This window comes from Homarus americanus, unplaced genomic scaffold (genome assembly GCF_018991925.1).
Source record: "Homarus americanus isolate GMGI-L3 unplaced genomic scaffold, GMGI_Hamer_2.0 scaffold16430, whole genome shotgun sequence".
In the NCBI taxonomy this organism is placed as follows: domain Eukaryota; kingdom Metazoa; phylum Arthropoda; class Malacostraca; order Decapoda; family Nephropidae; genus Homarus; species Homarus americanus.
The window spans coordinates 6,017,872-6,034,372 of NW_024729259.1; the positions used below are offsets into that span (position 1 = coordinate 6,017,872).

General features: G+C 36.6%; 1 protein-coding gene across 1 annotated transcript; it reads left to right on the forward strand.

The window, feature by feature from the left end:
* The first annotated feature begins 4,571 nt into the window (after positions 1 to 4,571).
* LOC121866547 lies at positions 4,572 to 13,540 on the forward strand. Its single transcript, XM_042366314.1, has 12 exons — positions 4,572 to 4,576; positions 5,116 to 5,184; positions 5,785 to 5,829; positions 6,549 to 6,590; positions 7,225 to 7,269; positions 7,986 to 8,027; positions 8,662 to 8,706; positions 9,417 to 9,458; positions 10,093 to 10,137; positions 10,850 to 10,891; positions 11,526 to 11,570; positions 13,299 to 13,540. The coding sequence occupies exons 1-12, from the start codon at positions 4,572 to 4,574 to the stop codon at positions 13,384 to 13,386; spliced, it is 555 nt and encodes a 184-aa protein (XP_042222248.1). The 3' UTR covers positions 13,387 to 13,540.
* Positions 13,541 to 16,501: the final 2,961 nt, after the last annotated feature.

A 16,501-nucleotide genomic window follows, 5' to 3' on the forward strand; every position in this document is an offset into this window, starting at 1 on the left:
TGTTCACTTTTTATATCCTTAGAAGTGAACAAACATTGGTGTTAGGTCTAACTTGTATGAGATAACAGTAAAAGTAATGCTAACTTTGAGAATTGATAGACAGTATGTGAAGGGTATTGCATTAATACAATACACTGTATTGTCCACGTTTAGGTGCAATACATATACAGTATCTTGAAAGAACCCAGTTTTCTAGGTAGGTACTACATTAGCATTATTTTATTTAGTTTTATCTATATCAATTATTTTCAGAGTTTGACAAAATTACAATAACATTATTATTTATCCTATCTTTATAATGTTCTCTGGGATCTGTTGAAGAACTATCTGCTTCAGAATTGCTGCCGAGTTCACTTTCATGGGGTAGGAAAGGTAAAATGCACACGTTAAATTTTACTGAACGGTGTTGGGGGAACCTGTGACGAATATAAACTGTATCTTTTCCACTTTGCAAAGGAAATACACTAAATAAATGTAAGTAAATGAGGTATTTTGTCCTTGATTCTGGCCACCCTGCAGCATACAGTAGTAGGATATCTCTTATAAGATTCAGAAAAACCATCTTGTAGATATAAAAAAGGGCTCGTGTGAACAATTCTTTATTTTGTTGGTAAAATATAATACTATATTAATATGCTTTAATTTGGTCTAATTTGAAAAAAAAGGGAACCTGTTTTAAGTTCCGTACTTATCCTCCGAGTCCAATGGATCTCCTTAAAAGAAGACTTGAGTGGGTGAGGCATGGTTAGGTTATCTTGTTTATAGTTCTCATAACATTGAATTATATATGGCCAAGTTTAATCGGCTTATTAATGGACACTACATTTTTTTTGGGTGCAGAACTGTGTGTTCAGGACAAGGAGTAGCAGCCATAAATGGGATGGTAAATAATTTTAAACATTTTTCATAGCTATAATGAAGTAATGGAGATGTAATTTCTGATTGAAAAAGTTACATTATGAATCATGTTTTTGCTTTTTTAACTTCTTATATCTACAGTACAAAGGCCTGGTTATTGATAATGGGTTCGGTCATTTTACTCTTAGAATATTGGGTATCGGCAACATATCTTTAGATAAAATTAATCTAAACGTGGCAGATGCTGTAGTTTTAGGCCTCTGTTAAATGATTTCCTCTAAGTTGATAATAAGTTAAACAAAATCCATCTCTTAAATCTGTTAACCCATTGAGTGAGTTTGTTTATACAGTACAGGTTCTCTTATTTTTCTGTACCGCACTTGTGTCATGCTGAAGGAATTACCGGTTAAATATAATGAAACCACTTCATGGCTGTTTTTTGTCTGAATGAAATTTGTGGTGTTCTGTTACAGAATAAAAAATGCAGACATCTAACAACTTTTTCTTTGCAGGACAAACTGGAAGAAGAGGGCCAACAGCTTTGAGTGGAGTATTAGGTTAGTATTAAACTTTGACATAATATTTAATTGGTGCTTTATTTTAAGGTTGCAATAAAACAATTATTAAGCAAACCCTTCATTTAGCAAATATTTCACTTTAACAATTGTTTTTCAATCTATTGTTGATATTCACTAAAGAGGAACCATAAAGGTTAAAATCTGTTAGTGGGAGATATTTCCCCTTATCAAAATTAACTATGTTTTGTTTCCATTTCAATGTTTTAACTTCTGGTATCCAGTAGTGCACGGCTGCTGTAGTACAAAGATCCTTTGTAACGAGTATGATGTACAGTATATATCCTTACACAGTATTTGTTCTGCTTGTTAATGTAAGTTATGGTTATAGAGGTTGCAAATGCATTTGTCAACCAAAATTGTACGTTTTCTCTCAGTGGGTTAAATTTTAGTTTAACTAGGTTTTTTTTTTTTTTTTATAAACTAAACTTCCCATTAGCAACACCTTGCTGCACCAGATGTTGATGTATTTTCTTGTGTGCAATGGCACCTTGATTGCGTCAGTCTTTTATGAAATTATCATATACAGTATAACTGCTTTAACCCATAGTTGTATTTTACATTATGATGAATTTGGAATTACCGCTTGAACACAATGAAACCACATTCTTGGCTCTTTTTTGTCTGAATGAAATTTGTGGTATACTAATACAGAATGAACATGCAGGTACCTAACAAAACTTTATCTTTACAGGTCAAACTGTGGGAGACAGCCAGCAGCTTTGAATGGAGTTAGGTTAGTGTTTACACGACAGAAAGTTTTTATTCCACTTCTTTTTAAGTATGCATTTAATAATACATTAGCACACCTTCCATTTAACAGATAGTTGACCGCTGTACTCATATTCTTGTAAGAACAAGGGACTTGTACTTCCTTATGAGCGTCCACCTCACCTTTGCACACTTATGCCTTCAGTTAAGCAACTCACCCAGCACACATCCAGTCTCAACTGAATTTTTTCTTGAGGTAGCTAACTGGCAATTTATAGTCTCTTAAATATCCACTCACTAGTCATTCCTCAAAGTTTAGGCCTTTTTTGTAGTCTCACTGGTTACAAAACACTGGTGGGCTGTGCCTACCTTTGTGCTGTGAAGTAAATATGAAGCTGCTGTTAATAGGTATACTGGAAATATACAAAGCAGATATATGCATTTACAGCCATAGAAAGGATAAATGTAGTGGCAGCATTTTTTTGTGATAGCTTACATATGAATAACATCAATATTTTTCTTTATTTTACACTGATGATACCGGAATTACCGCTTGAATATAATGAAACCACTTCATGGCTGTTTTTTGTCTGAATGAAATTTGTGGTGTTCTGTTACAGAATAAAAAATGCAGACATCTAACAACTTTTTCTTTGCAGGACAAACTGGAAGAAGAGGGCCAACAGCTTTGAGTGGAGTATTAGGTTAGTATTAAACTTTGACATAATATTTAATTGGTGCTTTATTTTAAGGTTGCAATAAAACAATCATTAAGCAAATCCTTAATTTAGCAAATATTTCACTTTAACAGATGGTTTTCAATCTACTGTATTGTTGATATTCACTAAAGAGGAACCATAAAGGTTAAAATCTGTTAGTGGGAGATATTTCCCCTTATCAAAATTAACTATGTTTTGTTTCCATTTCAATGTTTTAACTTCTGGTATCCAGTAGTGCACGGCTGCTGTAGTACAAAGATCCTTTGTAACGAGTATGATGTACAGTATATATCCTTACACAGTATTTGTTCTGCTTGTTAATGTAAGTTATGGTTATAGAGGTTGCAAATGCATTTGTCAACCAAAATTGTACGTTTTCTCTCAGTGGGTTAAATTTTAGTTTAACTAGGTTTTTTTTTTTTTTATAAACTAAACTTCCCATTAGCAACACCTTGCTGCACCAGATGTTGATGTATTTTCTTGTGTGCAATGGCACCTTGATTGCGTCAGTCTTTTATGAAATTATCATATACAGTATAACTGCTTTAACCCATAGTTGTATTTTACATTATGATGAATTTGGAATTACCGCTTGAACACAATGAAACCACATTCTTGGCTCTTTTTTGTCTGAATGAAATTTGTGGTATACTAATACAGAATGAACATGCAGGTACCTAACAAAACTTTATCTTTACAGGTCAAACTGTGGGAGACGGCCAGCAGCTTTGAATGGAGTTAGGTTAGTGTTTACACGACAAAATTTTTATTCCACTTCTTTTTAAGTATGCATTTAATAATACATTAGCACACCTTCCATTTAACAGATAGTTGACCGCTGTACTCATATTCTTGTAAGAACAAGGGACTTGTACTTCCTTATGAGCGTCCACCTCACCTTTGCACACTTATGCCTTCAGTTAAGCAACTCACCCAGCACACATCCAGTCTCAACTGAATTTTTTCTTGAGGTAGCTAACTGGCAATTTATAGTCTCTTAAATATCCACTCACTAGTCATTCCTCAAAGTTTAGGCCTTTTTTGTAGTCTCACTGGTTACAAAACACTGGTGGGCTGTGCCTACCTTTGTGCTGTGAAGTAAATATGAAGCTGCTGTTAATAGGTATACTGGAAATATACAAAGCAGATATATGCGTTTTCAGCCGTAGAAAGGATAAATATAGTGGCAGCATTTTTTTGTGATAGCTTACATATGAATAACGTCAATATTTTTCTTTATTTTACACTGATGATACCGGAATTACCGCTTGAATATAATGAAACCACTTCATGGCTGTTTTTTGTCTGAATGAAATTTGTGGTGTTCTGTTACAGAATAAAAAATGCAGACATCTAACAACTTTTTCTTTGCAGGACAAACTGGAAGAAGAGGGCCAACAGCTTTGAGTGAAGTATTAGGTTAGTATTAAACTTTGACATAATATTTAATTGGTGCTTTATTTTAAGGTTGCAATAAAACAATCATTAAGCAAACCCTTAATTTAGCAAATATTTCACTTTAACAGATGGTTTTCAATCTACTGTATTGTTGATATTCACTAAAGAGGAACCATAAAGGTTAAAATCTGTTAGTGGGAGATATTTCCCCTTATCAAAATTAACTATGTTTTGTTTCCATTTCAATGTTTTAACTTCTGGTATCCAGTAGTGCACGGCTGCTGTAGTACAAAGATCCTTTATAACGAGTATGATGTACAGTATATATCCTTACACAGTATTTGTTCTGCTTGTTTATGTAAGTTATGGTTATAGAGGTTGCAAATGCATTTGTCAACCAAAATTGTACGTTTTCTCTCAGTGGGTTAAATTTTAGAGGTTTTTTTTTTTTTTTTTAAATTTTAGTATCCACACAGTATTTGTTCTGCTTGTTAATGTAAGTTATGGTTATAGAGGTTGCAAATGCATTGTCAAACTTAAAATTGTACGTTTTCTCTCTGAAGAAATAAATTTAGTTTAATCCAGTTTTTTTTTTTTTTTTTTATAAACTAAACTTCCCATTAGCAAATAATCTTCTTGCTGCACCAGATGTTGATGTATTTTCTCTTGTGTACTGGCACCTTGATTGCGTCAGTCTTTATGAAATTACTGGTATACAGTATAACTGCTTTTAACCCATAGTTGTATTCATTATGATGAATTCTGAATTACCGCTGACCAATAATGAAACCGACATTTCTGGCCTTCTTGTCTGAATGAAATTTGTGGTATACTAATACAGAATGAACATGCAGGTACCTAACAAAACTTTATCTTTACAGGTCAAACTGTGGGAGACGGCCAGCAGCTTTGAATGGAGTTAGGTTAGTGTTTACACGACAAAATTTGTATTCCACTTCTTTTTAAGTATGCATTTAATAATACATTAGCACACCTTCCATTTAACAGATAGTTGACCGCTGTACTCATATTCTTGTAAGAACAAGGGACTTGTACTTCCTTATGAGCGTCCACCTCACCTTTGCACACTTATGCCTTCAGTTAAGCAACTCACCCAGCACACATCCAGTCTCAACTGAATTTTTTCTTGACGTAGCTAACTGGCAATTTATAGTCTCTTAAATATCCACTCACTAGGCATTCCTCAAAGTTTAGGCCTTTTTTGTAGTCTCACTGGTTACAAAACACTGGTGGGCTGTGCCTACCTTTGTGCTGTGAAGTAAATATGAAGCTGCTGTTAATAGGTATACTGGAAATATACAAAGCAGATATATGCATTTACAGCCATAGAAAGGATAAATGTAGTGGCAGCATTTTTTTGTGATAGCTTACATATGAATAACATCAATATTTCCGCTTGAATATAATGAAACCACTTCATGGCTGTTTTTTGTCTGAATGAAATTTGTGGTGTTCTGTTGCAGAATAAAAAATGCAGACATCTAACAACTTTTTCTTTGCAGGACAAACTGGAAGAAGAGGGCCAACAGCTTTGAGTGGAGTATTAGGTTAGTATTAAACTTTGACATAATATTTAATTGGTGCTTTATTTTAAGGTTGCAATAAAACAATCATTAAGCAAACCCTTCATTTAGCAAATATTTCACTTTAACAGATGTTTTTCAATCTATTGTTGATATTCACTAAAGAGGAACCATAAAGGTTAAAATCTGTTAGTGGGAGATATTTTCCCTTTATCAAAATTAACTATGTTTGGTTTCTATTTCAAAGTTTTAACTTTGGTATACAGTAGTGCACGGCTGCTGTAGTACAAAGATCCTTTATAACGAGTATGATGTACAGTATATATCCTTACACAGTATTTGTTCTGCTTGTTAATGTAAGTTATGGTTATAGAGGTTGCAAATGCATTTGTCAACCAAATTGTACGTTTTCTCTCAGTGGGTTAAATTTTAGTTCAACTAGGTTTTTTTTTTTTTTTTTTTAACTAAACTTCCCGTAGCAACACCTTGCTGCTGAAGATATTGATATTTTTCTTATAACTTTATGCAATAACTTTTTCTTGATTAAATCAATGTTTTTATGAAATATCATATGCTGTATAACTTTACTTTAACCCATAGTTGTATTTACATTATGATGATGAATTTGGAGATGCAAACGAACTGGTAAACCACATTCTTGGCTCTTTTTTGTCTGAATGAAATTTGTGGTATACTAATACAGAATGAACATGCAGGTACCTAACAAAACTTTATCTTTACAGGTCAAACTGTGGGAGACGGCCAGCAGCTTTGAATGGAGTTAGGTTAGTGTTTACACGACAGAAAATTTTTATTCCACTTCTTTTTAAGTATGCATTTAATAATACATTAGCACACCTTCCATTTAACAGATAGTTGACCGCTGTACTCATATTCTTGTAAGAACAAGGGACTTGTACTTCCTTATGAGCGTCCACCTCACCTTTGCACACTTATGCCTTCAGTTAAGCAACTCACCCAGCACACATCCAGTCTCAACTGAATTTTTTCTTGAGGTAGCTAACTGGCAATTTATAGTCTCTTAAATATCCACTCACTAGTCATTCCTCAAAGTTTAGGCCTTTTTTGTAGTCTCACTGGTTACAAAACACTGGTGGGCTGTGCCTACCTTTGTGCTGTGAAGTAAATATGAAGCTGCTGTTAATAGGTATACTGGAAATATACAAAGCAGATATATGCGTTTACAGCCGTAGAAAGGATAAATATAGTGGCAGCATTTTTTTGTGATAGCTTACATATGAATAACATCAATATTTTTCTTTATTTTACACTGATGATACCGGAATTACCGCTTGAATATAATGAAACCACTTCATGGCTGTTTTTTGTCTGAATGAAATTTGTGGTGTTCTGTTACAGAATAAAAAATGCAGACATCTAACAACTTTTTCTTTGCAGGACAAACTGGAAGAAGAGGGCCAACAGCTTTGAGTGGAGTATTAGGTTAGTATTAAACTTTGACATAATATTTAATTGGTGCTTTATTTTAAGGTTGCAATAAAACAATCATTAAGCAAACCCTTCATTTAGCAAATATTTCACTTTAACAGATGGTTTTCAATCTATTGTTGATATTCACTAAAGAGGAACCATAAAGGTAAAAATCTGTTAGTGGGAGATATTTTCCCTTTATCAAAATTAATTATGTTTTGTTTCCATTTCAAAGTTTTAACTTCTGGTATACAGTAGTGCACGGCTGCTGTAGTACAAAGATCCTTTGTAACGAGTATGATGTACAGTATACTGTATATCCTTACACAGTATTTGCTCTGCTTGTTAATGTAAGTTATGGTTATAGAGGTTGCAAATGCATTTGTCAACCAAAATTGTACGTTTTCTCTCAGTGGGTTAAATTTTAGTTCAACTAGGTTTTTTTTTTTTTTTTTAACTAAACTTCCCATTAGCAACACCTTGCTGCACAAGATGTTGATGTATTTTCTTGTGTGCAATGGCACCTTGATTGCGTCAGTCTTTTATGAAATTATCATATACTGTATAACTGCTTTAACCCATAGTTGTATTTTACATTATGATGAATTTGGAATTACCGCTTGAACACAATGAAACCACATTCTTGGCTCTTTTTTGACTGAATGAAATTTGTGGTATACTAATACAGAATGAACATGCAGGTACCTAACAAAACTTTATCTTTACAGGTCAAACTGTGGGAGACGGCCAGCAGCTTTGAATGGAGTTAGGTTAGTGTTTACACGACAGAAAATTTTTATTCCACTTCTTTTTAAGTATGCATTTAATAATACATTAGCACACCTTCCATTTAACAGATAGTTGACCGCTGTACTCATATTCTTGTAAGAACAAGGGACTTGTACTTCCTTATGAGCGTCCACCTCACCTTTGCACACTTATGCCTTCAGTTAAGCAACTCACCCAGCACACATCCAGTCTCAACTGAATTTTTTCTTGAGGTAGCTAACTGGCAATTTATAGTCTCTTAAATATCCACTCACTAGTCATTCCTCAAAGTTTAGGCCTTTTTTGTAGTCTCACTGGTTACAAAACACTGGTGGGCTGTGCCTACCTTTGTGCTGTGAAGTAAATATGAAGCTGCTGTTAATAGGTATACTGGAAATATACAAAGCAGATATATGCGTTTACAGCCGTAGAAAGGATAAATATAGTGGCAGCATTTTTTTGTGATAGCTTACATATGAATAACATCAATATTTTTCTTTATTTTACACTGATGATACCGGAATTACCGCTTGAATATAATGAAACCACTTCATGGCTGTTTTTTGTCTGAATGAAATTTGTGGTGTTCTGTTGCAGAATAAAAAATGCAGACATCTAACAACTTTTTCTTTGCAGGACAAACTGGAAGAAGAGGGCCAACAGCTTTGAGTGGAGTATTAGGTTAGTATTAAACTTTGACATAATATTTAATTGGTGCTTTATTTTAAGGTTGCAATAAAACAATCATTAAGCAAACCCTTCATTTAGCAAATATTTCACTTTAACAGATGGTTTTCAATCTATTGTTGATATTCACTAAAGAGGAACCATAAAGGTTAAAATCTGTTAGTGGGAGATATTTTCCCTTTATCAAAATTAACTATGTTTTGTTTCCATTTCAAAGTTTTAACTTCTGGTATACAGTAGTGCACGGCTGCTGTAGTACAAAGATCCTTTATAACGAGTATGATGTACAGTATATATCCTTACACAGTATTTGTTCTGCTTGTTAATGTAAGTTATGGTTATAGAGGTTGCAAATGCATTTGTCAACCAAAATTGTACGTTTTCTCTCAGTGGGTTAAATTTTAGTTCAACTAGGTTTTTTTTTTTTTTTTAACTAAACTTCCCATTAGCAACACCTTGCTGCACCAGATGTTGATGTATTTTCTTGTGTGCAATGGCACCTTGATTGCGTCAGTCTTTTATGAAATTTTCATATACTGTATAACTGCTTTAACCCATAGTTGTATTTTACATTATGATGAATTTGGAATTACCGCTTGAACACAATGAAACCACATTCTTGGCTCTTTTTTGACTGAATGAAATTTGTGGTATACTAATACAGAATGAACATGCAGGTACCTAACAAAACTTTATCTTTACAGGTCAAACTGTGGGAGACGGCCAGCAGCTTTGAATGGAGTTAGGTTAGTGTTTACACGACAGAAAATTTTTATTCCACTTCTTTTTAAGTATGCATTTAATAATACATTAGCACACCTTCCATTTAACAGATAGTTGACCGCTGTACTCATATTCTTGTAAGAACAAGGGACTTGTACTTCCTTATGAGCGTCCACCTCACCTTTGCACACTTATGCCTTCAGTTAAGCAACTCACCCAGCACACATCCAGTCTCAACTGAATTTTTTCTTGAGGTAGCTAACTGGCAATTTATAGTCTCTTAAATATCCACTCACTAGTCATTCCTCAAAGTTTAGGCCTTTTTTGTAGTCTCACTGGTTACAAAACACTGGTGGGCTGTGCCTACCTTTGTGCTGTGAAGTAAATATGAAGCTGCTGTTAATAGGTATACTGGAAATATACAAAGCAGATATATGCGTTTACAGCCGTAGAAAGGATAAATATAGTGGCAGCATTTTTTTGTGATAGCTTACATATGAATAACATCAATATTTTTCTTTATTTTACACTGATGATACCGGAATTACCGCTTGAATATAATGAAACCACTTCATGGCTGTTTTTTGTCTGAATGAAATTTGTGGTGTTCTGTTACAGAATAAAAAATGCAGACATCTAACAACTTTTTCTTTGCAGGACAAACTGGAAGAAGAGGGCCAACAGCTTTGAGTGGAGTATTAGGTTAGTATTAAACTTTGACATAATATTTAATTGGTGCTTTATTTTAAGGTTGCAATAAAACAATCATTAAGCAAACCCTTCATTTAGCAAATATTTCACTTTAACAGATGGTTTTCAATCTATTGTTGATATTCACTAAAGAGGAACCATAAAGGTTAAAATCTGTTAGTGGGAGATATTTTCCCTTTATCAAAATTAACTATGTTTTGTTTCCATTTCAAAGTTTTAACTTCTGGTATACAGTAGTGCACGGCTGCTGTAGTACAAAGATCCTTTATAACGAGTATGATGTACAGTATACTGTATATCCTTACACAGTATTTGTTCTGCTTGTTAATGTAAGTTATGGTTATAGAGGTTGCAAATGCATTTGTCAACCAAAATTGTACGTTTTCTCTCAGTGGGTTAAATTTTAGTTCAACTAGGTTTTTTTTTTTTTAACTAAACTTCCCATTAGCAACACCTTGCTGCACCAGATGTTGATGTATTTTCTTGTGTGCAATGGCACCTTGATTGCGTCAGTCTTTTATGAAATTTTCATATACTGTATAACTGCTTTAACCCATAGTTGTATTTTACATTATGATGAATTTGGAATTACCGCTTGAACACAATGAAACCACATTCTTGGCTCTTTTTTGACTGAATGAAATTTGTGGTATACTAATACAGAATGAACATGCAGGTACCTAACAAAACTTTATCTTTACAGGTCAAACTGTGGGAGACGGCCAGCAGCTTTGAATGGAGTTAGGTTAGTGTTTACACGACAGAAAATTTTTATTCCACTTCTTTTTAAGTATGCATTTAATAATACATTAGCACACCTTCCATTTAACAGATAGTTGACCGCTGTACTCATATTCTTGTAAGAACAAGGGACTTGTACTTCCTTATGAGCGTCCACCTCACCTTTGCACACTTATGCCTTCAGTTAAGCAACTCACCCAGCACACATCCAGTCTCAACTGAATTTTTTCTTGAGGTAGCTAACTGGCAATTTATAGTCTCTTAAATATCCACTCACTAGTCATTCCTCAAAGTTTAGGCCTTTTTTGTAGTCTCACTGGTTACAAAACACTGGTGGGCTGTGCCTACCTTTGTGCTGTGAAGTAAATATGAAGCTGCTGTTAATAGGTATACTGGAAATATACAAAGCAGATATATGCGTTTACAGCCGTAGAAAGGATAAATATAGTGGCAGCATTTTTTTGTGATAGCTTACATATGAATAACATCAATATTTTTCTTTATTTTACACTGATGATACCGGAATTACCGCTTGAGTATAATGAAACCACTTCATGGCTGTTTTTTGTCTGAATGAAATTTGTGGTGTTCTGTTACAGAATAAAAAATGCAGACATCTAACAACTTTTTCTTTGCAGGACAAACTGGAAGAAGAGGGCCAACAGCTTTGAGTGGAGTATTAGGTTAGTATTAAACTTTGACATAATATTTAATTGGTGCTTTATTTTAAGGTTGCAATAAAACAATCATTACGCAAACCCTTCATTTAGCAAATATTTCACTTTAACAGATGGTTTTCAATCTATTGTTGATATTCACTCAAGAGGAACCATGAAGGTTAAAATCTGTTTATGGGAGATATTTTCCCTTATCAAAATTGTCTCTGTTTTGTTAAAAATTTTAAGTTTTATTTACTGGTATCCAAGAGTCATACAAAGATCCTTTATGTCGAGTATATACCCATACACTGTACAGTGGTCCCTCGGTTAACGAGATTTCGGTTAACGATTTACCTTCCATAAGATTCTTAACTTCGGTTAACGAGCAATCCCTCGATTAACGAGTTTCTTACGAGCCGACTTCAACATGTTTTCGCTTGCATTTGGCGGTCCACCAGCTGTAGTATTAGTCCGCCAATACAGTAATCGGTTTTAGGGCTAAAATTCCTTACTATTTTAGTAAATATCATGAAGTTTATACTATTCAATAATTTTAAAAGTTTAATATTAACTTTTTTAGTCATTTTAACAATTATTGAACATAATTGAAGGTAAAGACACTAGTTTCTGGCGTGCCATCCAGCCTGTTAACACACCAGACAGGCGTTAGTCTCTCTCTGTTTTCAGTGGAGGTAACATCTTGCTTGAGACTCTTTTCAACTAAACGCTTTTTTTCTGTGTTTCCAAGCAAATTATTGGTCATTTTGAAATATATTTTACATATTGACAATATATAATGCAGTGCAGTGTTGATTTAAAGAAAATAATCTTGAAATACACGAAGAGAACTAAAATTTTATGGGTGAAATGGTGCCATGGGGTGACTTCTCTTCCACCCCAATGCCTTCTCTTCTACCCCAATGCCTTCTCTTCTTCCTTCTCCTCCACCCCCATTCTAATTCCCATCATCATCATCCAGGAGCCTTCTACATGCACACCTCAAAGTAAGTGTACTTTTCTACCTTTTTTGTTGAATTTAGGCAATTTTCGGTGAGCTCGAACCGATTACCCAAAAACCCATTGAAACAATGGTTTCGGTTAACGAGCAACCTGCTGGAACGAATTGTGCTTGTTAACCGAGGGACCACTGTACAGTATTTTTATTGCTTGTTAGTGCAATTTATGGGCGGAATCCTACCGTATTCTGCTACGCCAGCCCTGGTGGCCTGTCCGAAAAATACCGAAATTGTTAATTAGGCCTTTTGGGGTCAAATGCAAAATAAAAATGATATAGAATAATACTGCAATAAGGGAAAGTATTGGAGTTTTCTGATGAAAAGGGGGGGGGGGTTCCTACCACTGGATCTGCCATGAGTTCAGTGCCTTTCATATGACATTCTCTGTAGAGCCTTTGTCAAAAGCATCAACTCTCCGTTATATATCGACTTTCGGCGAGCTTTTTACTCTTTGCTCTTTGTTGTTATTTTATCAGACATTTTAAAATTTTATATTTTATAATAGTTATCCATTGAACTCTTTTATCTCCTTTATTCGTTTTAATACTGTACTGCTCCACCTGATTTTAAAGTTGTTTAAAGAATCTACTGAGCAATATTTCATACTCTATATATATATATATATATATACTGTATATGCATAATAATAGTAAAAAGGAAATGAATTGTTACTGATATCCTATATATGTATCACATTTAACAACAAAAACGTTTTAATGATGTCATGGTCCCGTAGCCAGTCACAACGTGAGGAAGATAACCAATCAGAGCGTTCGGTAAAACACAGTCGGAATGACGGCAGCTCTGCTGGTCACTTTGCTTGACAAGTTACCTGGACCAGGGCTACCGTTTTCAGGAAATTCGTCTGCTAATGACGTTCACGGATTCTGTGACGTCAATCTTCCGGAGATACGGAAATTTTATATGTTTGGCTAATTTCTTGTCAGACAATGAATAAATATTTGTATAAATATGTTATAGTGTGTTTTTATTTATACCCATATCAAATATAATGTGAAATAAAACTTTATCAGTATTCAATAAGTCTTCATAATAAATAGAAAAGTTATCCATCAAATATATAAATATTTTCTTGTGAAATCCTGTAATGGAACTACCTCCACAGTATAAGTGAATATTCAGTATGAAATACTTTAAAACGAACGTTTTCCATACAGGAGATTTAGTGGTCCAGTCCTGCATTTTTGCTGTGTAATACATCCTTCGGACTTTCTCCCACTCAGATTTTTTTAATCTCCTTAATGGGATCCTCACCTTAAAGAAGTACCCCGCTTACATGGAGATATTCATATGCTAGATGATGAATGGCGGTCTTTGGACTGGTGCACGTTACCTGACGATATTGAATATACAAATTGCGATATTATAGAGTTTTACATGAAACTCACGAACATTGAGGTAAATGCTGGCAATAAAAATTTCCTGAACTTTTCACAATTTGCTCTGTAGGTTCATCTAATGCAGATGCCGAGAGATAACTCTCTTGAACTAAATTTGATGAAGTCGAATACCCACAATGGTCTAACAAGTAGTAGGCTCGCAGGTCGGGTCATGTTGCATCTCTAACAAAGCGTGTTCGGCGTTCGGGCCTTCGATGTTGAGCAGCAGAAATTGGGCAGTGATTACATAAGAACATCAAGATCATCTTAGTGATGTGAAAGTTTAAATCGATGTAGAATTTTTAATGCTGGACGCAATTGTATTTTTTAAAACTCTTTATCTCCACCAAGTTGGAGGTACAGCCCAGGTAAAGAGGCCTACAACCAGAAAATCATTGCCATATGACAAAACTTTTATTTTATTTTTTAAGGCCAACCAGGGAGTGTAATACTGTGCCCTTAGTTAAATCAGTTCATAGTGTTATCAGTGACTGCAGAAGAGGTTGTAAATAACTTAAAGTGAATGCAAATAGACAAGCAAGCTGGTAAGGCACCACTGCCAGCAAAAACCAAGTCGTGTTATAGGTGCCACAGAGACTTAATTTTATTTTGTTTGTGTGCTTTCTCAAGGACTGAAACTGTGCCTCAATACAGCATTCACAGGAGGTACAGTGATAGCACAAAGAGATATAGTCGTTGATGAGATCTGGAAAAGAAAGTATTAGGAAATAATAGTTAAAATAAAAAGAAATTAATAACAAAAATCAACAAGCTTGGCTATCCTAAAAGTCATTCTATTACCGCCCCAAAGAAATTTTTTATTCTGTGTTTCTAAAGGACTGGGTGGGCGTATAAAATCCGTTATTCATAACAAAATGCAGTGTACATAGAGATAGCACATATATACCGACAAATCGCCGAAGTGAACTGAAAAAAAAACTAAAGGCAACAGGGTAGGTTAAAACCAGCAGAGGGCAGCTAAGTAGTTTTTTCTCTTTATTTTTAAATAGGTGATCTATTGTAGTGGATTTCTCCCCTACAAACGCTGTTTGTCGCTGAGTAGCCGACCCCGCGAATTCCCCAGTGTATGCCTATTGGTCTAGGTCAACCAGCGCCACCCACGGAGCGGAGGTCAACTATCTACCCACGCCTACCTCCGCTATAAAAGACCTGACCTCGTGGTGACCTGTCTCTTCTAGCTACAGCCGCAGCAAGCTACACCACCTTCACCGCTGCCTGGCGGCCCTCGCTCCCGCCGGCGAGCATGGCGACGCACAAGCTCTCCTCTGAGCACCCTCACCAACCAGCTCTCTCTACATCACGCTTGTAACCATGCTGCCACTTCCCAGCACCAAGCTGCATTGTACATCCAATACAACATGTATACAGAGAGCACATTGTGAGTTTCCTTTCTCCATCCCATCCTGAGTGTGAACAAAACCACCCATACCCCACAAATGGTGACCCCTGGAGATTCGCACTCACTCAGGATGGATGAGAAACAGATCACGCTCCCAGTCTTCAAGCAACATGGAAGACTGGCTTACCCACGCAGAGGCAGCTCTCATCGGCTCTACAGCTACTGTCTCTACACCGCAGGTTAGACACCCTAGAGCAGCACTGCTTTTCTAAGCAGACACCAGCTCCTCTTCCTGCCCCAAGCACCATGTCCTAACGACCCCAGCACACCTGTCCTGCCTCAGACGTCGCCCCCGGCCCAGCAGTACCCCCTGCCACCCCTCCTCACGCAGCCCCTGCTCCCGACGCGGCCCATGCGCTTGAGTGCGGACCCACACACCCCTCTTTTCTCCCTCAGGTACCTCCCTGCTACTGTCCTGCACCCTGCTGCTGTCGTGGACCCAGCTGCTGTCACGAGCCCTCATCCGCTTCTGCTGACGCAGCCCCTGCTCCTGACCCAGGCCCACACACACCCCAGCAGGCGCATCTGACGACTCTGTACCTGCCGTGAGGGAAGCACAACATTCATCGCCTCCACACACCCTTTTTCTCCCTCTCTACTCCCACAGATATTGTGTATCTAGACAGTTGTCTTCTCTAGCGGCTGGCTCATCCACGCCATCGCCGTTATGGCTCACATGTGGCATGCACCGCCCGTTCTGCCTCACATGTGCCATGCACCCCTGCAGACAACAAGTCTCCTACACTGCCTGGAGGGAAGGAGGGAGTATTGTTGTGGATTACTCCCCTACAAACGCTGTTTGTCTCTGAGTAGCCGACCCCGCGAATTCTCCAGTGTATGCCTCATGGTCTGGGTCAACTACTAAGCCACGCATACCCCCGCTATTTAAGACCTGACCTCGTGGTGACCTCTCTTCTTCTAGCTACAGCCGCAGCAAGCTACATCTCTTCCTCCGCCGCTGCCTGGCGGCCCTTGCTCCCGCTGGCGAGCATGGCGACCCACAAGGTGTCCTCTGAGCATCCTCACCAACCAGCTCTCTCTTTCTACCTACACCAACCAGCAAGCAACACCTCCTCCGCCGCTGCCTGGCGGCCCTCGTTCCCGCCGGCGAGCATGGCG

What these genes read in the sequence shown, in the direction of transcription:
- LOC121866547 (XM_042366314.1), top strand. An exon ending in GCAGCTTTGAATGGAGTTAG is followed by an intron (nt 5,185 to 5,784) that starts GTTAGTGTTTAC and finishes TTTTCTTTGCAG; the next exon opens with GACAAACTGGAAGAAGAGGG. An exon ending in GCAGCTTTGAATGGAGTTAG is followed by an intron (nt 6,591 to 7,224) that starts GTTAGTGTTTAC and finishes TTTTCTTTGCAG; the next exon opens with GACAAACTGGAAGAAGAGGG.